The 24813-nt window shown below is 46.2% G+C and overlaps 1 protein-coding gene across 10 annotated transcripts in view; it reads left to right on the top strand.

The window, feature by feature from the left end:
* herc2 (HECT and RLD domain containing E3 ubiquitin protein ligase 2) overlaps nt 1-24813 on the top strand; it is a 283800-nt gene that overhangs the window by 14518 nt on the left and 244469 nt on the right. For 7 of the 10 annotated variants that reach the window (XM_045687214.1, XM_045687209.1, XM_045687212.1 and 4 more), the window contains exons 4-12: nt 642-773; nt 8997-9219; nt 11298-11398; nt 12517-12658; nt 13066-13170; nt 15205-15376; nt 21057-21230; nt 23739-23753; nt 24773-24813. The exon at nt 24773-24813 is cut by the window's right edge and continues 148 nt beyond it. In XM_045687214.1, the coding sequence (XP_045543170.1) occupies nt 642-773; nt 8997-9219; nt 11298-11398; nt 12517-12658; nt 13066-13170; nt 15205-15376; nt 21057-21230; nt 23739-23753; nt 24773-24813 (1105 nt within the window). The remainder of the gene's footprint in view (nt 1-641; nt 774-8996; nt 9220-11297; nt 11399-12516; nt 12659-13065; nt 13171-15204; nt 15377-21056; nt 21231-23738; nt 23754-24772) is intronic. The other 3 variants (XM_045687211.1, XM_045687210.1, XM_045687213.1) reach the window with 3 other exon arrangements.

Genomic DNA, 24813 nt, shown 5'->3' with positions numbered 1-24813 from the left:
TGTTGTTCAAAAGTTAGATTCTGAGAGCTTAAGCCTGAAGAAACAGTGGCAAACGCCTAACACCTGATCCTCGCTCACACACACTCTCTCACATTCACACACGCAAACACTCTCTCACATTCACACACGCAAACACACTCTCACATTCACACACAAACACACTCTCACATTCACACACACACACACACACACACACACACACACACACACACTCTCTCTCACATTCACTCACTCACTCAGACACAATATGTGAACACACTGTGAGTTACTTGAGTTGCTCTTGCCAGGCCCTCATACCTATGGTCCCTGATCTGTTGCTAGTATAATTCTAGGAAAAATAGGTTTCATTAATATTTAACATAAATAATTCATTTACCCATAATCACTGTCTTTGCTACTTTATTTGTTATCATTTAAGACTCTGGATTGCAGGAAATGGCAGTTACAGGTGTTCCAATGTTTTTTTTCTCCAAATCTGTGAGTCCAAAGTCCCCCCCCCCCATCACATCACTCATCAGCACCACCTTCTTAAAGAAGCCAGGGGAGAACCCTGGATTTATTGTTTTCCTAGGAGCTAGGATGCTAGGAGATAAATGGTGCTGGTTCTGTAATGCTGTGTATGGTTGTCCCACTCTCTCCAGAAGACTGCACCGATTGCTTCGGTACTCAGAAGAAGGATGAATCCAACGATAAAGAGAAGAAGGAAGAGGAGGAAGTGTCGACATCTGTCCATCACTCTATCATCGAGACATGGGACTGGGGGCGGCAGCCAGGTGGGTGGGATCTGTTTATTCAACTCCTGGACAGAGCTGAGTAGGAGTAAACATGTTTTCCGTAAATGCTGACTTGACTTTAGGGTTGCAAAGGGTTGGAAATTTTCCAGGAAATTTCTGGAATTTTTCTATGGGAAGCTAAGCCTGTGAATTTTGGGAATTTTGCTTAAATTCGTCAAAAACGTTAGGTTATAACAGTGAACCTTTTTATTTGTGGGATACACATGACAATTCTAAGTCTTGTGGCATATTTTGGTTAAACTATCCCCAATTCAATGGAATTGCAACCCTCTGTATGCACAGTGAATTCTTCCATCACATGTACAGCTGATTCTCAAGATCTGGTACACTAATGAGATGCTAATGAGCCCACACTACTACACTGTCTGAGCCAAGGACTACATTCTTTCTGGTAAGTTTTGATTACAATACTGGGTGGGGTGAATATATTTTATATGACATACATGATTTGTTGTTAACTAGTAAATAGTAGCCTACAGCAAAGTGTGTTTTAAATAATTTCTAACTTGTTAACAATTTCTACTAGTTAGTTTTTGCTACCATGTGGGTTTTAGCTTGATTGAGTCTGCTAACTGAGGAGTGTTAATTCACCTGTTTCCATACATATTTAATTTTAAAGCATTTATCTTACAAAGGAGTTGTTTAATCTAACTGCTGAACTATTTATCGGTACATGGAATTGTATTTGTTTTTTGTTTTTTTTACTCATTTTTCTATAATCTTTACAGGAAAATGCCACGGGCACTATCTGATGTGTGGAGACATTTCACTGCAGCTAATGTAGAAGGAAAAGCTGTGTACATTTGCAAATACTGTGCCAAATCATATGTGAAGACTGCAACAAAGATGCAGAATCATCTGGCCAAGTGCATAAAGTTCCCTCAGCGCTCACAACAAGCAACCTCTGACAAAAGTCCCTCTACTTCTATTGGAGGTGAAAATGATGAATCAGACCCCTTATCGATAGCAACAGCTCACGGTCCTCCTGGAATCAGAAGTTTTTTTGACACAATGAAGGAACGTAGTCAGAGAAATGCTGATGAATGTCTTGCTCGAGCTGTGTATGCAACTGGTTCACCTCTGATGCTCACAGGCAATGCGTATTGGAAGAGATTTCTGAATGTTCTTCTCCCAGCAGACACCCCTCCAACCAGACATGCTTTATCTACTCATTTACTGGATGCAGAGTTCAACAGAGTTCAAGTGAAGGTCAAGCAAATCATAGAGAAAGCAGACTGCATTGCGATCATCCCTGATGTGGCAACGAATAATTAACTACATCATCTCAACACCTCAACCAGTATACTACAAGAGCACAGACACAAGGGACAACAGACACACCGGTCTCTACATTGCAGATGAGCTGAAGGCAGTCAATGACATTGGACCACAGAAGGTATTTGCACAGGTGACAGACAATGCTGCGAACATGAAGGCTGCTTGGTCTAAAGTGGAGGAGTCCTACCCTCACATCACACCCATTGGCTGTGCTGCTCATGCATTGAATCTGCTCCTCAAGGACATCATGGCACTGAAAACAATGGATACACTCTACAAGAGAGCCAAGGAAATGGTTAGGTATGTGAAGGATCATCAAGTTATAGCAGCAATCTACCTCACCAAGCAAAGTGAGAAGAATAAGAGCACCACTGTCTGGTGCAGAGATGAACAAGGCCTATGGTGTCATCACTACCGTGTCTCGCCACCTTGGCCTGGATGAGGGCAAGGTTCTTGGCAGTCTGGCGAAGTACACTTCCAAGCAAGGGCTTTGGGATGGAGATGCAATATGGCAGTCGTGCCAATAGATCTCATCAGCCACCTGGTGGAAGGGACTTTGTGGATCTGAGGCTCTTTCCCCTGTTGCCTCCATCATCCTCCAAATCCCACCAACATCAGCCGCCTCAGAGCGCAACTGGTTCTTGTTTGGGAACACACTCACCAAAGCACGCAACAGGCTGACCAATACAAGGGTTGAGAAATTGGTGGCCATCCGGGCAAATTTGAGGCTTTTTGAGCCTGACAACGAGCCAACCTCAACAAGGTTGGAAAGTGACAGTGAAGATGAGGCCTCAGAGTCTGATGTTCAAGAGGTGGACATTGAGGAGGTCCAGGGAGAGGACATGGAAGCCTGAGAGGAAGACAACCAAAGCTTTAGTTTTTGACTATCATTTTACAGATGTATGTTGAAAACGTATTTGGGAGATGTGATGGATCATTGGAGATCAATATTCCCTTTCCTGGTTCAGTGGAATGATTCCATGTGAAGAGTCAACTCATTTAATTAAAGTTAAATTCGTAACTAAATAAAAACATTTATTTCTAGTGTAAGGAATTAATCATTTGCAATTATGTCTACTTATGATAAGGTAAAATGTTTATGTTTCTGTCTCCGTATGATATGGTAAATATATCCAATGGTATAAACATATTTTAAATGGTATTTAATATTCATTGGCATATATTCCTGTTAATTCCCACGGAAAGTTTCCACCTCTGAATATTACCCAAAATGTGCAACCCTACTTGACTTACTGCTTGTAGGCGGCTGTTTAGGTCTGAGATGTTGTCTCAGACGAAATCGTCATGGTTTTAAATAATGTTTCTGGTTTTAAATAATGCGTCTCTTGCTAATAGCAGTTCTGACGTCGGCCGTTGTAGCTGCTTGTTGTTTTATATACAAGCCCAGAGGATAGTGTAATGTTATAATGCAGTGCTGTGTTGGCAACTCTCCACTTCTAAATGTGACTGGGATATTAGAATAGTGACCCTTTCCCCACCTGGCTGTCCCCTCCTATATGACGTCAGACTGGTCTCCCGTTGGTGTGGTGTGCCTCTCCTGGCACGCGAGGTGTGACTGGACTATCAAATGACTGGACAGACTGCAGGCCAATCCAATGACTGGACAGACTGCAGGCCAATCCAATGACTGGACAGACTGCAGGCCAATCCAATGACTGGACAGACTGCAGGCCATGTCTAGTGTTTAATCTAGGTACCACTCCCAACTCCAGCACCAACCCCACGGTATGCTGGGTAGTCTGGTTCTATCCCCAAACCCCACGGTTTGCTGGGTAGTCTGATCCTATCCCCAAACCCCACGGTATGCTGGGTAGTCTGGTCCTATCCCCAAACCCCACGGTATGCTCTGCTGGGTCTAGTCTGGTCCTATCCCCAAACCCCACGGTATGCTCTGCTGGGTCTAGTCTGGTCCTATCCCCAAACCCCACGCTATGCTCTGCTGGGTCTGGTCCTATCCCCAAACCCCACGGTATGCTGGGTAGTCTGGTCCTATCCCCAAACCCCACGGTATGCTCTGCTGGGTCTAGTCTGGTCCTATCCCCAAACCCCACGGTATGCTCTGCTGGGTCTAGTCTGGTCCTATCCCCAAACCCCACGGTATGCTGGGTAGTCTGGTCCTATCCCCAAACCCCATGGTATGCTGGGTAGTCTGGTCCTATCCCCAAACCCCACGGTATGCTCTGCTGGGTCTAGTCTGGTCCTATCCCCAAACCCCACGGTATGCTGGGTAGTCTGGTCCTATCCCCAAATCCCACGGTATGCTCTGCTGGGTCTAGTCTGGTCCTATCCCCAAACCCCACGGTATGCTCTGCTGGGTCTGGTCCTATCCCCAAACCCCACGGTATGCTGGTAGTCTGGTCCTATCCCCAAATCCCACGGTATGCTCTGCTGGGTCTAGTTTGGTCCTATCCCCAAACCCCACGGTATGCTCTGCTGGGTGTAGTCATGTCATAATAAAGAATAACATTCATATACTGACTATCACTGAAACTGACTTAGATAATACCTTTAAATTATACAGTGGTAGCTATGTATGGTTTCAACATCTTCAGAAGCGACAGGAATGCCAATGGTGGAGGTGTTTTTCCGTGTATGTTCATATTAGAGAGGTTTTCATCTACAGGTGCACCTGCCTCACCTAAAGCCCATTCTGGTGGGAAGCTGCTATACACCACCAAGTGTTAAGTCAATATTTGGATAATATGTGTGAAATGATTGATCATGTATGTGATATCAGAGGTATATTTTCTGGGTGATTTTAAATATTGACTGGCTTTCATCAAGCTGCCCACTCAAGAAAAAGGTTTCATGGATTGAGAGTTACCTGTCTAACAGAACACAGAGGGTCTTCTTTAATGGAAGCCTCTCCAACATAATCAAGTTAGAATCAGGAATTCCCCAGGGCAGCTGTCTAGGCCCCTTACTTTTTAAAATCTTTACTAATGACATGCCAATGGCTTTGAGTAAAGCCAGAGTGTCTATGTATGCAGATGACTCAACACTATACACGTCAGCTACTACAGCGACTGAAATCACTGCAACAGTCAATAAAAGAGCTGCAGTTCGTTTCAGTTAGACTGGCTTTCAATGAGAATGACACATCTATAACACACATTTCTATGTGAATTTAGTCAGGTCACCCAAAAAGTGGCATATTGCAGCTTTAAATGTACACAGGGAGGTGACATTAATAATATGCATGTCAATCTCTCCTGGCTCAAAGTGGAGGAGAGACTAAATTGCTACTTAAATTTGTGAAAGATATTAACATGTTGAAATCAATCAATCAAATGTATTTATAAAGCACTTTTTACATCAACTGATGTCACAGAAGTGCTGTACAGAAACCCAGCCTAAAGCCCCAAACCGCACACAGCTCAGACACCCATGCATACCCCACAAGACATGCCACCAGAGGTCTCTTCACAGTCCCCAAGTCCAGAACAGACTATGGGAGGTGCACAGTACTACATAGAGCCATGACTACATGGAACTCTATTCCACATCAGATAACTGATGCAAACAGTAAAATTAGATTTTAAAAAACAGATAAAAATACACCTTATGGCACAGCGGGGGCTGTGAAGAGACACAAACGTTGGCACAGACACACACGCACAGACACACACACAGACACACACACAGACACACACAATAACAGTATTGTATTGTAGATATGTGGTAGTAGAGTAGTGGTCTGAGGTAACACACTAAATGTATTGTGAAATCTGTTATGAAATGTGTATATATTAATATATTTTTAAACATTACATTGTACACCTTCCTTAATTCAGCTGGACCCCAGGAAGAGTAGCTGCTGCCTTGGCAGAAAATAATGGGGATCCTTAAAAAATACAAAATGTCGGCCTCTCGGTCGGTTGGTCGGTTTCTTTCTCTGTTTCCAATCCATAGGGTTGGGTGTGGCAGCATGGTGTTGCATGTCTGGCTGCGGGAGATAAGCACTTGGTGGTGGGAGTCCTTGCCTGGACCAGCCTAGCCGGTTGGCTCCTGGTCTCTCCTGTCCAGTCCTGATTATAGTACTGTACTGTATGCAAGTAGCGCTGAGCGATTTTAGTGCTTTTTTTTTTTTTTAGGTCGGTTCCGGTTCGGTTATTAAAAAAGGACATTAAAAATGTTTTTTTTTTTGTTTTCTTTTTAATGGGAATTCCAAAGCCAAAAATAGTGAACATTCAATTGCCAAAACATTCCTATTGTCTCTACCAGGTCCACATTGGGTCGACATCAATAGAAAAATAAGGAAATAACTATGAAATAATAACATATTTCAGTTGGGTATGTTACTTAATTTTTTTGTTGTTGATGACTTTGTTTTTAATTCCTTAAAGTCATCGAGTCATCTCTGCTCAGACAGTAGAGCAGCCAGACAGACAGACAGACAGACAGACAGACAGACAGACAGCCCTCTAACGTTATCTTTGTTCCCCATACTGTACTGTCTTTGAGATAGTAGCTGGCTAAATATGCTGTGGAGTTGTCTGACAAAATCATTTTGGTAGTTCTTTAAAATACATCCTTGAAATGTTTCTACCACTTGATTGGAGTCCACCTGTGATAAATTCAATTGATTGGACATGATTTGGAAAGGCACACACCTGTCTATATAAGGTCCCACAGTTGACAGTGCATGTCAGAGCATAAACCAAACCATGAGGTCGAAGGAATTGTCCGTAGAGCTCCGAGACAGGATTGTTTCGAGGCACAGATCTGGGGAAGGGTACCAAAACATTTCTGCAGCATTGAAGGTCCCCAAGAACACAGTGGCCTCCATCATTTTGAAATGGAAGAAGTTTGGAACCACCTAGAGTCTTCCTAGAGCTGGCCGTCCGGCCAAACTGAGCAATCGGGGGAGAAGGTCCTTGGTCAGGGAGGTGACCAAGAACCCGATGGTCACTCTGACAGAGCTCCAGAGTTCCTCTGTGGAGGTGGGAGAACCTTCCAGAAGGACAACCATCTCTGCAGCACTCCACCAATCAGGCCTTTATGGTAGAGTGGCCAGACGGAAGCCACTCCTCAGTAAAAGGCACATGACAGCCCGCTTGGAGTTTGCCAAGAGGCACCTAAAGACTCTCAGACCATGAGAAGCAAGATTCTCTGGTCTGATGAAACCAAGATTGAACTCTTTGGCCTGAATGCCTAGCATCACGTCTGGAGGAAACCTGGCACCGTCCCTACAGTGAAGCATGGTGGTGGCAAAATTGTGCTGTGGGGATGTTTTTCAGCAGCAGGGACTAGGAGACTAGTCAGGATCAAAGGAAAGATTAAAAACCTGCTCCAGAGCACTCAGGACCTTGGGGCGAAGGTTCACCTTGCAACAGGACAAGCACACAGCCAAGATATCGCAGAAGTGGCTTCGGGACAAGTCTCTGAATGTTCTTGAATGACCCAGACTTGAACCCGATCGAACATCTCTGGAGAGACCTGAAAATACCTGTGCAGCGACGCTCCCCATCCAACCTGACAGAGTTTGAGAGGATCTGCAGAGAAGAATGGGAGAAACTTCCCAAATACAGGTGTGCCAAGCTTGTAGCGTCAGTGTTGTATCGAGACGGATGTCAGTTAGCTTGTATATATATGCATGCATACAGTACCAGTCAAAAGTTTGGACACAACTACTCATTCCAAGGCTTGTCTTTATTTTTTACTATTTTCTACGTCGTACAATAATAGTGAAGACGTCACAACACATGGGATCATTTAGTAACCAAAAAAATGTGTTAAACAAGATATATTTGAGATTCTTCAAAGTAGCCGCCTTGAGGACAGCTTTGCACACTCTTGGCATTCTCTCAACCAGCTTCACCTGGAATGCTTTTCCAACAGTCTTGAAGGAGTTCCCACATATGCTGAGGACTTGTTGCCTGCTCTTCCTTCACTCTGCGGTTCAACTCATCCCATAATAATAAGAATATTGCCCATGATTTTGGAATGAGATGTTTGATGAACAGGTGTCCACATACTTTTGGTCAGGTAGTGTATTTAATTTTAAATAATTTAGCAAGAATGTCTAAAAACATGTTTTCACTTTGTCATTATGGGGTATGAATACTTTCTGAAGGCCCTGTATGTGACGTAGTACGCAATTTTCTGGGGAAAACGGTTTTGGCGCTACTTTCAGTGGTACTGGTTAAAAAGTATACAGAAGTAGCAGAGAATCCCTTTGAGTGGATTTCAGATCTGTTATTTTGTCCTGTCTGGTCCCCCACACAGACCGGAAGGGCCGTAGGGCCGTCACAGAGACCGACCGGAAGGGCCGTAGGGCCGTCACAGAGACCGACCGGAAGGGCCGTAGGGCCGTCACAGAGACCGACCGGAAGGGCCGTAGGGCCGTCACAGAGACCGACCGGAAGGGCCGTAGGGCCGTCACAGAGACCGACCGGAAGGGCCGTCACAGAGACCGACCGGAAGGGCCGTCACAGAGACCGACCGGAAGGGCCGTCACAGAGACCGACCGGAAGGGCCGTCACAGAGACCGACCGGAAGGGCCGTCACAGAGACCGACTGGAAGGGCTGATGCTGAACTTGTTATGTTTTTATGGATGATTGGCTGTAGTTTTACAATCAAAATGTTATCCCAAAATAAGTTTGAAACTAGTAAAGGAGTCATGTTTGGTAATGAAACTGTATTTCTACTGCTCACGGCACCTGATCTCTCTGTCTCTCTCTGTCTCTCTCTGTCTCTCTCTGTCTTTCTCTCTCTGTCTTTCTCTCTCTGTCTCTCTCTCTCTGTCTCTCTCTCTCTCTCTCTCTCTCTCTCTCTCTCTCTCTCTCTCTCTCTCTCTCTCTCTCTCTCTCTCTCTCTCTCTCTCTCTCTCTCTCTCTCTCTCTCTCTCTCTCTCTCTCTCTCTCTCTCTCTCTCTCTCTCTCTCTCTCTCTCTCTCTCAGATGAGACAGAGCTGAAGGACTGTCTGATGGTGCTGGTAGACGACCAACAGAAGCTATCGGCCCAGATGGCTAAGAGCACGCTGTCTGCCCTGCGTCTACGCCAGCGCCTGGTCATCCTAGAGAGATACCTCATATCCCTGAGCCACAGCATGATGGAGGAGAAGTACAAGGTCCGCTGGAAGAGCCCTCCCAGCCCGCCTCCACCCATTGTAGACAACAAGAGGTACGCTGTAAACCCAAACGCTCATCCACTAGTGAAAGTGATTAGTACAGGAAACGGCAGCCATGGTTCTCTCATCTCACTGTTAGCTATACGCTGACTGGGTGATTCATCTGGAACATTCCCCCTTACATGATCAGCTTGATCTGAGTCATGTCATGTCATCTTGGAGTTAAAGGTATCACTCTCTCACTCTCTCTCTTGCCCACGGCCAGCCAGTAAAGGTGTCTCTCTCTCTCTCTAGCCCCCGGCCAGCCAGTAAAGGTGTCTCTCTCTCTCTCTAGCCCCCGGCCAGCCAGTAAAGGTGTGTCTCTCTCTCTCTCTCTCTCTAGCCCCCGGCCAGCCAGTAAAGGTGTCTCTCTCTCTCTCTAGCCCCGGCCAGCCAGTAAAGGTGTGTCTCTCTCTCTCTCTCTCTCTAGCCCCCGGCCAGCCAGTAAAGGTGTTCTCTCTCTCTCTCTAGCCCCCGGCCAGCCAGTAAAGGTGTCTCTCTCTCTCTCTCTAGCCCCCGGCCAGCCAGTAAAGGTGTTCTCTCTCTCTCTCTCTCTCTCTAGCCCCGGCCAGCCAGTAAAGGGTGTCTCTCTCTCTCTCTCTCTAGCCCCCGGCCAGCCAGTAAAGGTGTCTCTCTCTCTCTCTCTCTAGCCCCCGGCCAGCCAGTAAAGGTGTTCTCTCTCTCTCTCTAGCCCCCGGCCAGCCAGTAAAGGTGTGTCTCTCTCTCTCTAGCCCCCGGCCAGCCAGTAAAGGTGTGTCTCTCTCTCTCTCTAGCCCCCGGCCAGCCAGTAAAGTGTGTCTCTCTCTCTCTCTAGCCCTCGGCCAGCCAGTAAAGGTGTCTCTCTCTCTCTCTCTCTCTCTCTAGCCCCGGCCAGCCAGTAAAGGTGTGTCTCTCTCTCTCTCTAGCCCCCGGCCAGCCAGTAAAGGTGTCTCTCTCTCTCTCTCTAGCCCCCGGCCAGCCAGTAAAGGTGTGTCTCTCTCTATCTAGCCCCCGGCCAGCCAGTAAAGGTGTCTCTCTCTATCTAGCCCCCGGCCAGCCAGTAAAGGTGTCTCTCTCTATCTAGCCCCCGGCCAGCCAGTAAAGGTGTGTCTCTCTCTCTCTAGCCCCCGGCCAGCCAGTAAAGGTGTGTCTCTCTCTCTCTAGCCCCCGGCCAGCCAGTAAAGGTGTCTCTCTCTCTCTCTCTCTAGCCCCGGCCAGCCAGTAAAGGTGTGTCTCTCTCTCTAGCCCCCGGCCAGCCAGTAAAGGTGTCTCTCTCTCTCTCTCTCTCTAGCCCCCGGCCAGCCAGTAAAGGTGTCTCTCTCTCTCTCTCTCTCTAGCCCCCGGCCAGCCAGTAAAGGTGTCTCTCTCTCTCTCTCTCTCTCTAGCCCCGGCCAGCCAGTAAAGGTGTCTCTCTCTCTCTCTCTCTCTCTAGCCCCCGGCCAGCCAGTAAAGGTGTGTCTCTCTCTCTCTCTAGCCCCGGCCAGCCAGTAAAGGTGTCTCTCTCTCTCTCTAGCCCCCGGCCAGCCAGTAAAGGTGTCTCTCTCTCTCTCTCTCTCTAGCCCCCGGCCAGCCAGTAAAGGTGTCTCTCTCTCTCTCTAGCCCCCGGCCAGCCAGTAAAGGTGTCTCTCTCTCTAGCCCCCGGCCAGCCAGTAAAGGTGTCTCTCTCTCTCTCTCTCTAGCCCCCGGCCAGCCAGTAAAGGTGTTCTCTCTCTCTCTAGCCCCCGGCCAGCCAGTAAAGGTGTCTCTCTCTCTAGCCCCGGCCAGCCAGTAAAGGTGTTCTCTCTCTCTCTCTCTCTAGCCCCGGCCAGCCAGTAAAGGTGTCTCTCTCTCTCTCTCTCTCTAGCCCCCGGCCAGCCAGTAAAGGTGTCTCTCTCTCTCTCTCTCTAGCCCCCGGCCAGCCAGTAAAGGTGTCTCTCTCTCTCTCTCTCTAGCCCCCGGCCAGCCAGTAAAGGTGTGTCTCTCTCTCTCTCTAGCCCCCGGCCAGCCAGTAAAGGTGTCTCTCTCTCTAGCCCCCGGCCAGCCAGTAAAGGTGTCTCTCTCTCTCTCTCTCTCTCTAGCCCCCGGCCAGCCAGTAAAGGTGTCTCTCTCTCTCTCTCTCTCTCTCTCTCTCTAGCCCCCGGCCAGCCAGTAAAGGTGTGGAGGGTCTGGCCAGAGTTGGCTCCAGAGCAGCTCTCTCCTTCGCCTTTGCCTTCCTACGACGAGCCTGGAGGTCTGGTAAGTCTCCTCTCCATCGTCTAGACACGACCTTTCACTTAGTCTGTATACAGCTTCCTCTCCATCAGAAGAGTGGAGGCTGTTATAGCAGCAAAGGGGGGGACCAACTCCATATTAATGACTTCCCAGAAGAGTGGAGGCTGTTATAGCAGCAAAGGGGGGTTCAACTCCATATTAATGACTTCCCAGAAGAGTGGAGGCTGTTATAGCAGCAAAGGGGGGGACCAACTCCATATTAATGACTTCCCAGAAGAGTGGAGGCTGTTATAGCAGCAAAGGGGGGTTCAACTCCATATTAATGACTTCCTTGAAGAGTGGAGGCTGTTATAGCAGCAAAGGGGGGACCAACTCCATATTAATGACTTCCCAGAAGAGTGGAGGCTGTTATAGCAGCAAAGGGGGGGACCAACTCCATATTAATGACTTCCCAGAAGAGTGGAGGCTGTTATAGCAGCAAAGGGGGGTTCAACTCCATATTAATGACTTCCTTGAAGAGTGGAGGCTGTTATAGCAGCAAAGGGGGGACCAACTCCATATTAATGACTTCCCAGAAGAGTGGAGGCTGTTATAGCAGCAAAGGGGGGACCAACTCCATATTAATGACTTTCCTGAAGAGTGGAGGCTGTTATAGCAGCAAAGGGGGGTTCAACTCCATATTAATGACTTCCCAGAAGAGTAGAGGCTGTTATAGCCGCAAAGGGGGGGACCAACTCCACATTAATGCCCATGATTTTGGAATGAGATTTTGGACAAGCAGGTGTCCACATACTTTTGGTCATGTAATGTATATAGTTAATTTATTCATAAATGTTGTATCTGCACCAAAATGCAATTATTTTTCATCTTGTTTTTAAATCGTGAGCCAACATGTTTTCAGCATTTTTATTTCCATGACTGATTTTTAAAAAAAATTTTGTCATTTATCTATTGTCTTTGCAACAGAGCAATATGTTCTGAACATCAAATCGCTGTATCACATCGTAATACATATAGGATCGTGAGAATCACAATACATATCGTATTGGCGTCTAAGTATGGTGATAATATCTCGTTGCGAGTTCCCTGGTAATTCCCAGCCCTAGTGTCCTGTGTGTCTAACATATTGGTTCTTTGATCAGGTGACGACGCGGACCTGTGCAGTGAGCTCCTCCAGGAGTCCCTGGACGCTCTACGGGCCCTCCCAGAAGCCACTCTGTTTGACGAGGGTACCGTGTCGTCCGTCTGGCTGGAGGTCGTGGAGAGAGCCACCAAGTTCCTCAGGTCAGTAGTACCTGCTGTCTGGGTTGTCCTGGCCTAGCTCCCAGTACTGACCTGTCGCCAGTTCCTCAGGCCTTCCTGCTGTCTGGGTTGTCCTGGCCTAACTCCCAGCACTGACCTCTGGCCAGTTCCTCAGGCCTTCCTGCTGTCTGAGTTGTCCTGGCCTAACTCCCAGCACTGACCTCTGGCCAGTTCCTCAGGCCTTCCTGCTGTCTGAGTTGTCCTGGCCTAACTCCCAGCACTGACCTCTGGCCAGTTCCTCAGGCCTTCCTGCTGTCTGAGTTGTCCTGGCCTAACTCCCAGCACTGACCTCTGGCCAGTTCCTCAGGCCTTCCTGCTGTCTGAGTTGTCTTGTGATGTCCATGGTTCTGCCAGTGACGTGTTATTTATACTGTGTGGTTGGTTTTCAGTGATGTCCATGGAAGTGGTAGTACCAAAGGCAGCATCCCACTACAGGACCAACACCTGGCCTTGGCCATCCTGCTGGAGCTGGCAGTACAGAGGGGCACTCTGAGGTAGGACCCCTCCTGACGACATACTGATACTGAGGTAGGACCCCTCCTGACGACGTACTGATACTGAGGTAGGACCCCTCCTGACGACGTACTGATACTGAGGTAGGACCCCTCCTGACGACGTACTGATACTGAGGTAGGACCCCTCCTGACGACGTACTGATACTGAGGTAGGACCCCTCCTGACGACATACTGATACTGAGGTAGGACCCCTCCTGACGACATACTGAGGTAGGACCCCTCCTGACGACATACTGATACTGAGGTAGGACCCCTCCTGACGACATACTGAGGTAGGACCCCTCCTGACGACATACTGATACTGAGGTAGGACCCCTCCTGACGACATACTGATACTGAGGTAGGACCCCTCCTCCTGACGACCTACTGGTACTGAGGTAGGACCCCTCCTCCTGACGACGTACTGGTACTGAGGTAGGACCCCTCCTCCTGACGACATACTGATACTGAGGTAGGACCCCTCCTCCTGACGACGTACTGATACTGAGGTAGGACCCCTCCTCCTGACGACCTACTGGTACTGAGGTAGGACCCCTCCTCCTGGTACTGAGGTAGGACCCCTCCTCCTGACGACGTACTGGTACTGAGGTAGGACCCCTCCTCCTGACGACGTACTGGTACTGAGGTAGGACCCCTCACCCTGACGACGTACTGGTACTGAGGTAGGACCCCTCCTCCTGACGACGTACTGGTACTGAGGTAGGACCCCTCCTCCTGACGACGTACTGGTACTGAGGTAGGACCCCTCCTCCTGACGACGTACTGGTACTGAGGTAGGACCCCTCCTCCTGACGACGTACTGATACTGAGGTAGGACCCCTCCTGACGACATACTGATACTGAGGTAGGACCCCTCCTGACGACATACCGAGGTAGGACCCCTCCTGACGACATACTGAGGTAGGACCCCTCCTGACGACATACTGATACTGAGGTAGGACCCCTCCTGACGACATACTGAGGTAGGACCCCTCCTGACGACATACTGGTACTGAGGTAGGACCCCTCCTCCTGACGACGTACTGGTACTGAGGTAGGACCCCTCCTCCTGACGACGTACTGATACTGAGGTAGGACCCCTCCTCCTGACGACGTACTGATACTGAGGTAGGACCCCTCCTCCTGACGACGTACTGATACTGAGGTAGGACCCCTCCTCCTGACGACGTACTGATACTGAGGTAGGACCCCCTCCTCCTGACGACCTACTGGTACTGAGGTAGGACCCCTCCTCCTGGTACTGAGGTAGGACCCCTCCTCCTGACGACGTACTGGTACTGAGGTAGGACCCCTCCTCCTGACGACGTACTGGTACTGAGGTAGGACCCCTCCTCCTGACGACGTACTGGTACTGAGGTAGGACCCCTCCTCCTGACGACGTACTGGTACGGAGGTAGGACCCCTCCTCCTGACGACGTACTGGTACGGAGGTAGGACCCCTCCTCCTGACGACGTACTGGTACTGAGGTAGGACCCCTCCTCCTGACGACGTACTGGTACTGAGGTAGGACCCCTCCTCCTGACGACGTACTGGTACTGAGGTAGGACCCCTCCTCCTGACGACGTACTGGTACTGAGGTAGGACCCCTCCTCCTGACGACGTACTGGTACTCAACTCTAGGACTGGGGGGTTGGGGTTACCCCTCGCGGGGGTTTGGGGGGAGGGGGTACGTGCTACGTAAGTATAACTGTAAGAAATGTAAGATGTGTTTAATTAAATGATATTCAGCTCAGGGGTCCCAGCTGTTCATGTGGTTTCCAAACTAGCTAGCTAAGTGGCTAGGTGTCAACATCACCAATGTCTTTTGAGGTGGAGACGAGGAAACAATAAAATACTTTTGGGGTTTCACTCTCTGTGACCTCACCTACCACACCCCTCATATCGTACGGTACCTGGCCTCTCTGGCCGGTCCTCTCCAGCCAGCTCAGCTGCTGTCCTGCTGCGTCTGTGTGGGACAGCACTTACCATGCCCATATTTATAGTACTCTAACTACTCTATTCTCTTCTCCAGCCAGCTGCTTTCTGCCGTCCTGTTGTTGCTGCGTCTGTGGGACAGTGGGACCAGGGAGATGGACAATGAGCGCTCCACCCAGGGGACTAGCGCCCCGCTCCTCCCTCTCCTGCAGCGTTTTCACAACATCCACAGCAGCAAGGAGGAACCCAGCCCCGATGAGGAGATGGAGGTGAGCTCGGGGCCTGTATTTTCTGTAAAAGTAGATTTTTTTTTTTTTTAAGATCAGTTTTAAAAAAACGTAAAAAACGTCTTATCCACGATACAAATATTTGAAGCAGAACATCAGTATCAAATAAACGCACACATGTCTAAAATCGAATTTGCAAGGAAAACAACAATGATGGCAATGGTAGGCGCCAGCCAGAAAATGTGCTGGGGGAAAATGTTTGTGCAAGGCCTCTTCTGACGAGAGATGGGCAATGTTTTCATACTTTATCTGTGGAAACACTTGGGAAGTGCTGGGGCTCTTGTTGAAGAGAGAAGTTTGTCTGGCTCAGTAAAACCTCAAACATAAATTGTCAGCAACAGTGAAATGAGCTACTGTGAATTAACAAAGAGACGGAACACACCTCAATTCAAACTATTGTTCGAAAATCATTTGAAATTGACAAGTTGAGACATAATCTATAGATAATTAGCAAGCAGCGTGCCTTGGTTTGAGGGCCGCGCGCCTTGGTTCGAGGGCAGCGCAGGTAACTGTCCTGTTGGGTAACAATCACATTTTGGAACAGTAAGAGCATTCTGATATTACACGTATGAAGAAAAAAAACCGCGATTAGAGATATTTGGAACTCACGGTTGAGAAGGTTAAGGGGCCTTTTGGACCGAGACTTGACGCTCCGGTATAGCTTAAACAGACTGATTTTTATGGGGATTTTGACACGGAAATGAACTCCGTAACTGTTTTAAAGTCACCATTGGCCTCATAGTGAAATCCCTGAGCAGTTTCCTTCCTCTCCAGCAACTGAGTTAGGAAGGACGCCTGTATCTTTGACGTGACGGGGTGTATTGATACACCATCCAAAGTGTAATTAATAACTTCACCATGCTCAAAGGGATATTCAATGTCTGCTTTTTAAATGTTTTACCCATCTACCAATAGGAGCCCTTCTTTGCAAGGCATTGGAAAACCTCCCTGGTCTTTGTGGTTGAATCTGTAATTCACTGCTCGACTGAGGCACCTTACAGATAATTGTATGTGTTGGGGTACAGAGATGAGGTCGTCATTAATAAATCATGTTAAACCCCTAAGGTCGACGTCCGCGCCCCACGAAAATATAATTAGCATTTTCCCCCAGCACATTTTCTGGCTGGCGCCTACCATTGCCATCATTGTTGTTTTCCTTGCAAATTCGATTTTAGACATGTGTGCGTTTATTTGATACTGATGTTCTGCTTCAAATATTTGTATCGTGGATAAGACGTTTTTTACGTTTTGTACCTAAACAAATAACTTATTTGTTTAATAAAATAAAAAAACTCCAAGAATAAAGGCCCTTTGTGTTCTTTCTAACTAGATCTTGTCAGTGACTTTTACCACATGTGTAAATGGAACGCTGTCCAGAAAGAAAGTATTCCAACCTTGTATAGCCTTGATTTGGTACACTTCTATAATTGGCCATGCACGTGTGGTACTCTAAAAAGTTGGACAGGGTTGGCAGGTTTGCATATGATGTGTGTAAAATAATTTTTTTGAATGTTGTACTGATTTATGATGAGCTAATGCTAAGCTATTTGAATGTTGTACTGATTTATGATGAGCTAATGCTAAGCTATTTGAATGTTGTACTGATTATGAAGAGCTAATGCTAAGCTACTTGAATGTTGTACTGATTTATGAAGAGCTAATGCTAAGCTACTTGAATGTTGTACTGATTTATGATGAGCTAATGCTAAGCTATTTGAATGTTGCACTCATTATGATGAGCTAATGCTAAGCTATTTGCCAGCTATGTGTGGCGCTATGTTTGTTGACATCAAACAATGCATTCTGGTTGTCACATAAGCATCTGTCAGACCAAAGATGTTATAACAAAGGATAGTTCACTCAACTGACTTATGGTGCTTTCGAGACAACTGTGAACTCTGGGAAAAACGAGCTCCAACTGGGACATTTGTTCAAGAGTTCACAGTTGTCTTGAATGAACGGAAGTCAGAGATTTCCCAGTTCCCAGTTGTTTTGAACACGGCATCAGATTGTAACTTTGGTACCTCAGGGTTCCGAGCTCAGACCCCCTTTCCAGGGGTTTTATTTTTATTTTGTGTATATACTTCTCTTGTGTTAGCCCCTCATTTATTGATAAATACTCCATCATAGTAATATTTCCTGCATCATATCCCCCCATGATGCCTTCCCCCATTTCTACCCCTCATGGACTTGAAAACCCCCCACAAATGAAATGAACCCCCCCCACAAACCCCCCTAAAATGGTTTCATCCCTGTTTAGCTTTCGCGCTACGGCTAGGCTAGGCAGCAGGCTTGTATTTGGGGTGATGATCTATGAGGTGAAAACGTTTTATTTGCTTTGGGATTTGTCAAAAACGGTAAACGACTTGTCAAGTCATGTGCTCTGGTTCTTGTATACACTGTAACAATACATTGACGATTTGTAATATGCTGAAAGGTGGCAAACGTTTAGTTCATATTTTTCAGGCAATGAGCGCAGCCATCTTTGACTTTGTTTATTTGCATCTTTATAGGGAATGGCATTCTGGGATTAGGGAGTTTTCGCCAAGTCAAACATAAACAAACATGGCTGCCATCATAAAGAATTTAGCTTCTGTTAGCTTAGCTGACGCATCTCTTTTCTAAACAATATTACATTGTAAACAAGTTATGTTTTTGGTTTTTTTGTCAGCAAAAACCTGTTATTTCGACTGGTTTATGAAATGAGTTTAGCTGTGGATGTGTTCCGTGTTATGTTTGGATGATGAAGTTTGTAATTATTATTTTTTACAATAAAAGGTAAACCTGAAGAATCCCATCGATACAAAACATTGTTTAGATTTTTTTCAGACAACAATGGTGTTTAGATGCAGTTGTTGCATCATACGTCCTGTTGCAACTGTTCCAATCACGTGTTTGTGATCGTACCACTCAACAAGGATCACAAATACGTGATCGTACGCGTCAAAGGGTTAACATTGACTCGGTACCGGTACCCCCTGTATATAGCCTCGTTATTGTTATGTTGTAGTGTTACTTATTTTTACTTTTTACTTGAGTTTATTTAGTGAATATTTTCTTAAATGTATTTACTTAACTGCATTGTTGGTTAAGGTCTTGTAAGGAAGCATTTCACAGTAAGGTCTAACCCTGTTGTATTCGGCGCATGTGACAAATAAAATCTGATTTGATAGATATCTGTTATCAGCCGATATCAGCCTTCTGCAGTGGAAGGTGACAGAGCTACAGAGGTGTTTGTCAGACCAGGAAACATCCCATCTGAGGTGAAAGGTGACAGAGCGGTGTTTGTCAGACCAGGAGACATCCCATCTGAGGTGGAAGGTGACAGAGCAAGAGCGGTGTTGGTCAGACCAGGAGACATCCCATCTGAGGTGGAAGGTGACAGAGCAGTGTTGGTCAGACCAGGAGACATCCCATCTGAGGTGGAAGGTGACAGAGATAAAGCGGTGTTTGTCAGACCAGGAGACATCCCATCTGAGATGGAAGGTGACAGAGCAGTGTTGGTCAGACCAGGAGACATCCCATCTGAGGTGGAAGGTTGCATAACTACAGAGGTGTTGGTCAGACCAGGAGACATCCCATCTGAGGTGGAACGTTGCAGAGCTACAGCGGTGTTTGTCAGACCAGGAGACATCCCATCTGAGGTGGAAGGTGACAGAGCTAGAGCAGTGTTGGTCAGACCAGGAGACATCCCATCTGAGGTGGAAGGTTGCAGAGCTACAGCGGTGTTGGTCAGACCAGGAGACATCCCATCTGAGGTGAAAGGTGACAGAGCTAGAGCAGTGTTTGTCAGACCAGGAGACATCCCATCTGAGGTGGAAGGTGACAGAGCTAGAGCAGTGTTGGTCAGACCAGGAGACATCCCATCTGAGGTGAAAGGTGACAGAGCTAGAGCAGTGTTTGTCAGACCAGGAGACATCCGTAATGTCTGTAGCGTCCGAACAGATTGGGCTACACAGTAATATGACTCCTCTAGGGACGCCCACAACCCTCACAAGACTAGTCTGAAGGTAGCCAGTTTACAACAGGAATGGAAGTGTATATAAAAGTCGTTTAGTGTCTAAAATAAGGGATTAAATATGTCAATTTTTTTTCTAATACTTTCCTGATCTGTCTTATATTATCAGATATAGGACACTGTAGAACAAACTTCTTTTTGTATTTTTGTTGTTGACTATCTGTTTGTTCCATGTAGTGAATCTGTTATTCAATGTGTTTCTATGGGCTAATAGCAGTAAGGCCAAATTCAATGTTTCATAAATATATTTTTTTATATATATTTATTCCTAAAATTGTAATATCTAAATGATCCCTGGTATGACCAACCCTCCACAAAACATGCATCCTGTTTGCAACAAGCCACTAAAGCAGGGGTGGGCAAACTTTATGGCTCGAGGGCCACATCGGGATTTTGAAATTCAACTGAGGACTGCAACAAAAAAAAAATTTGGGGGGGGGGGTCAATTTGTGGGGTCCTCCTGAGTGGAGCAGCGGTCTAAGGCATATATAGAAAATATATGTAAAAGACCCTATTGTGAGACAGTTTTTTTCCCCGTGTGTAATTTCTAAATGGGGCGCAAAGGCCCCCAAAGCAACAACAAGAGGAGCGAGAGTTGGTATTGAACTACAGTACAGGGCTGAGTAGATAACTCATAACTGAGAAAGTGCTTAGTGCTTGAGGAGTCACTACAGACCTGGGATTGATCCCAGGCTGTGTCACAGCTGGCCGTGTCAGGAGAGGGTTTGGCAGGCTGAGATTTCCTTGTCCCATCGCGCTCTAGTGTGCCCGGCGGGCCGGAAATGGTCCACGGCCCGTACTTTGACCCCCCCGCACTAAAGTAATACTGCAAAAAATGTGGCAAAGTAATTAACTTTTTATCCTGAATACAAAGTGTTATGTTTTGAGCAAATCCAATGAAACACTATTTTCAAGCATAGTGGTGGCTGCATCATGTTATGGCTGTGCTTGTAAAAGTTAAGGACTGGGGAGTTTTCCAGGATAAAAAAATGGAATGTAGCTAAGCACAGGCAACAAAATTCTAGAGGAAAAGACCTGAAGCAGTCTGCTTTCCAACAAACACTGGGAGATGCAGGACAATTACCTAAAACAGAATCCAAATCTACACTGGAGTTGCTTACCAAGATGACATTTAAAGTTCCTGAGTGGCCTAGTTACAGTTTGGACTTTAAATCAGGCTCAAAATCTATGGCAAGCGCTGCCAAAGGTGATTCTAACATGTATTGACTCAGGGGTGTGAATACTTATGTAAATGAGATATTTCTGAATTTAATTTCCAATATATGTTGTAACATTTTCGAAAAAACATATTTTCACTTTGTCATTATGAGGTATTGTGATGTCATTGTGAGGTATTGTGGCGTCATTGTGAGGTATTGTGGCGTCATTGTGAGGTATTGTGGCGTCATTGTGAGGTATTGTGGCGTCATTGTGAGGTATTGTGGCGTCATTGTGAGGTATTGTGACGTCATTGTGAGGTATTGTGTGTGTAGATGGATGAGAAAAAACATCAATTGAATCCATTGAATTCAAGCTGTGACACAATAAGATGTGGAATAAGTCAAAGGATATGAATACTTTCTGAAGGCTCTGTACCACCTTTTTTAGTTCACAGTCGTTTTCTCCTGTGTTCTTCCTCTCCAGATCCTGGGGGCCCCTCTGAGTCCCAATGAGAGTTTCCTGCGCTACCTGACGCTGCCCCAGGACAATGACTTGGCTATCGACCTGAGACAGACGGCTGTGGTTATCATGGCTCACCTGGACCGCCTGGCCGCCCCCTGTTCCCCCTCGCACTGCAGCTCCCCTACCTCCCACAAGGTACTGCTACCACCGTCTGGACTTGGCCCTGCTACTGTGTGCTGTACGCTGTTATTAAGACAGCTCTACTCAGCCTCCTCCCTGTGTTCAGTGTTTCCATTGATCATCATGGTTATCTCTAAGGCTCTCCTCAGATTTAATGGCCTGTGATTTTTCTTTTTTTTGAGAATTCTAAAGAGGATGCTTGAAAATATGAGAGTCAGGATTAGGGCTGCACAATGAATCAAAATTGTAATCAAAATTGCGATATCGACATGTGCAATATCCGTATCGTATTCTCTCTCAAAGGCTACGTGTAACACATTTTTATTAGTTTACTCTGTCGTCTCACTCCAGTCTCCTCCTCCTCCTCTCATGCGGTTGCTTGCTTCTGACGCACCAAGCCCCGCCCCCTGTCACTCAATCAGGAACAAATGGCTGCTTCAGTCTGCACACTTCTGTTAGCTAGCCCATGCAGTCAAGAAACAAGAACGATGCTGCTTTCAACTTTGCTTCTTCATATCAATCATGTTTTCTGTATTATACTAATAGTTTTGTTGTATCTTTATCTCTGCAAACCGCTACTTAGTTAGTCTTAGAAAACCTCCACATGTCTAAAAAAAACATTTGCGGTAGCCGCTAATTGCTAACTAGCTAGCTAAATGCATTGAGCTAGCAAAGATTATTGCGCTAGGGCAAATCTGACCTGGAAACGTTAGCTTTAATACAGGCTGTTGCCAGCATGTTGGTTGTGCAACATCATGCTCTGAATTAGAGAGGAATAGGTGAAGCATATTTAAATTTTTTTTTTTTTTAAACGGGCAGCAGCTAGCCTCGCGGTTATAGAGTAGCGTTGGGCCAGTAACCGAAAGGTCGCTGGTTCGAATACCCTTAGCAGACAAGGTGAAAAATCGTTATGCCCTTGAGCAAGGCACTTAATCCTAATTTGCTCCAGGGGTTCTGTACTACTATGGCTGACCCTGTAAAACAACACATTTCACTGCACCTATCTCGCATGACAATAAAACATTTATTTTTTTTGTAATATTTTTTTTACTAAATATAACATCTCAATTCAAATGTGATTAGGGTTCCCTGGGAAACACTGACCAACACTTTGGTTTCTACTCTGTCACAACTCCTACTATACTGACTTTTTCATTCGTTTTCATGCCAACCAACATCAACCATAGAATTAGAAGAGCCTACTCATTCTATTTCTATAATAACATAATATATATTAATATCATATGCTATTTAGCAGACGCTTTTATCCAAAGACACTTATAGTCATGCATTCATATGTTCTTTACGTATGGGGAGGGGTTCTGGTTCCGCCAACCTGGCAACCGAAGTGTTTTTGATTAAGAAAAAGAAATATTTGGAAAAAAAATTGCAATTAGATTTTTCGAACCATATCGTGCAGCCCTTGTCAGGATGTTTTGATTTGTAAATGGAAGTCTTTACTGCGTTACTAACTTCTCTCTCTCTCTCTCTGTCTGTGCGTTACTAACTTCTCTCTCTGTCTATCTGTGCGTTACTAACTTCTCTCTCTCTGTCTATCTGTGCGTTACTAACTTCTCTCTCTCTCTGTCTGTGCGTTACTAACTTCTCTCTCTCTCTGTCTGTGCGTTACTAACTTCTCTCTCTGTCTGTCTGTGCGTTACTAACTTCTCTCTCTCTCTGTCTGTGCGTTACTAACTTCTCTCTCTCTCTGTCTGTGCGTTACTAACCTCTCTCTCTCTGTCTGTGCGTTACTAACTTCTCTCTCTCTCTGTCTGTGCGTTACTAACTTCTCTCTCTCGGTCTGTCTGTGCGTTACTAACTTCTCTCTCTCGGTCTGTCTGTGCGTTACTAACTTCTCTCTCTCGGTCTGTCTGTGCGTTACTAACTTCTCTCTCTCGGTCTGTCTGTGCGTTACTAACTTCTCTCTCTCGGTCTGTCTGTGCGTTACTAACTTCTCTCTCTCTCGGTCTGTCTGTGCGTTACTAACTTCTCTCTCTCGGTCTGTCTGTGCGTTACTAACTTCTCTCTCTCTCGGTCTGTCTGTGCGTTACTAACTTCTCTCTCTCTCGGTCTGTCTGTGCGTTACTAACTTCTCTCTCTCTCGGTCTGTCTGTGCGTTACTAACTTCTCTCTCTCTCGGTCTGTCTGTGCGTTACTAACTTCTCTCTCTCTCGGTCTGTCTGTGCGTTACTAACTTCTCTCTCTCTCGGTCTGTCTGTGCGTTACTAACTTCTCTCTCTCTCTCTCTCTCTCTCTCTCTCTCTCTCTGTCTGTGCGTTACTAACTTCTCTCTCTCTCGGTCTGTCTGTGCGTTACTAACTTCTCTCTCTCTCTCTCTCTCTCTCTCTCTCTCTCTGTCTGTGCGTTACTAACTTCTCTCTCTCTCTGTCTGTCTGTGCGTTACTAACTTCTCTCTCTCTCTCTCTCTCTCTCTCTCTCTCTGTCTGTGCGTTACTAACTTCTCTCTCTCTCTGTCTGTCTGTGCGTTACTAACTTCTCTCTCTCTGTCTGTGCGTTCTGTTGGAGGACCATGTGCAGGTAAATTATGAAGCCATGTGTTGTGCATGAAGGACTTGATGTGATGTTTTTATGTAGCTTATTCTTGCAACAGTCACATAACTGTTGGGGATATGTTGATTACGCAGGTATATTTCACTGGTCATCCCCAAAGCCAACACCTCCTTTGGCCGTCTTTCCTCACAGTTCTCTGCTGCCAGTGACTGGAACGAATTGCAAAAATCTCTGAAGCTGGAGATTTATATCTCCCTCACTAGCTTTAAGCACCAGCTGTCAGAGCAGCTTGCAGATCACTTCACCTGTACATAGCCCATCTGTAAATAGCCCACCCAACTACCTCATCCCCATACTGTTATTTATTTATTTTGCTCCTTTGCACCTCAGTATCTCTACTTGCACATTCATCTTCTGCACATCTATCACTCCAGTGTTTAATTGCTAAATTGTAATTATTTCGCCACTATGGCCTATTTTATTGCCTTACCTCCCTAATCTTACTTCATTTACACTCACTGTATATAGACTTTTCTATTGTGTTATTGACTGTATGTTTGTTTATTCCATGTGTAACTCTGTGTTGTTGTTTGTGTCACACTGCTTTGCTTTATCTTGGCCAGGTCACAGTTGTTAATGAGAACTTGTTCTCAACTGGCCTACCTGGTTAAATAAACAAATGAATATTTGCCGTAAAAGTCCCTTTTCATGGGGATGCGTTGACCAATAAAATTTGATTTGAGCTCCTGATGCAGCCAACCAGTCTTTGAGAGCTTTACAGAGAGATATGAATATACCTTTTTGATAGTTGATGCCTTTGGCTACAAGGCTTTTTCTTTGCAGTATCTACCTCATACACGATCAGGTGATTTCTCCCAACTAAAGTACCAGCTGTCGCTGTACAATATAATTTATATATATATAACCGAGGATTTCCTTTTCCATTAACACCTTCAATTCTACTGTTCTACTGCTACCTTCATACTGTGTAGACCACTGAAGCACCAATGGCATCGCTGCATTAACCCTGTCTCTCCCGCTCCCAGGGCACTCTGCAGGAGGTGATTGGCTGGGGGCTGCTAGGCTG

Source organism: Salmo salar, chromosome ssa10 (genome assembly GCF_905237065.1).
Source record: "Salmo salar chromosome ssa10, Ssal_v3.1, whole genome shotgun sequence".
NCBI classification, from domain to species: domain Eukaryota; kingdom Metazoa; phylum Chordata; class Actinopteri; order Salmoniformes; family Salmonidae; genus Salmo; species Salmo salar.
This window is presented reverse-complemented; position numbering and strand designations above follow the sequence as displayed.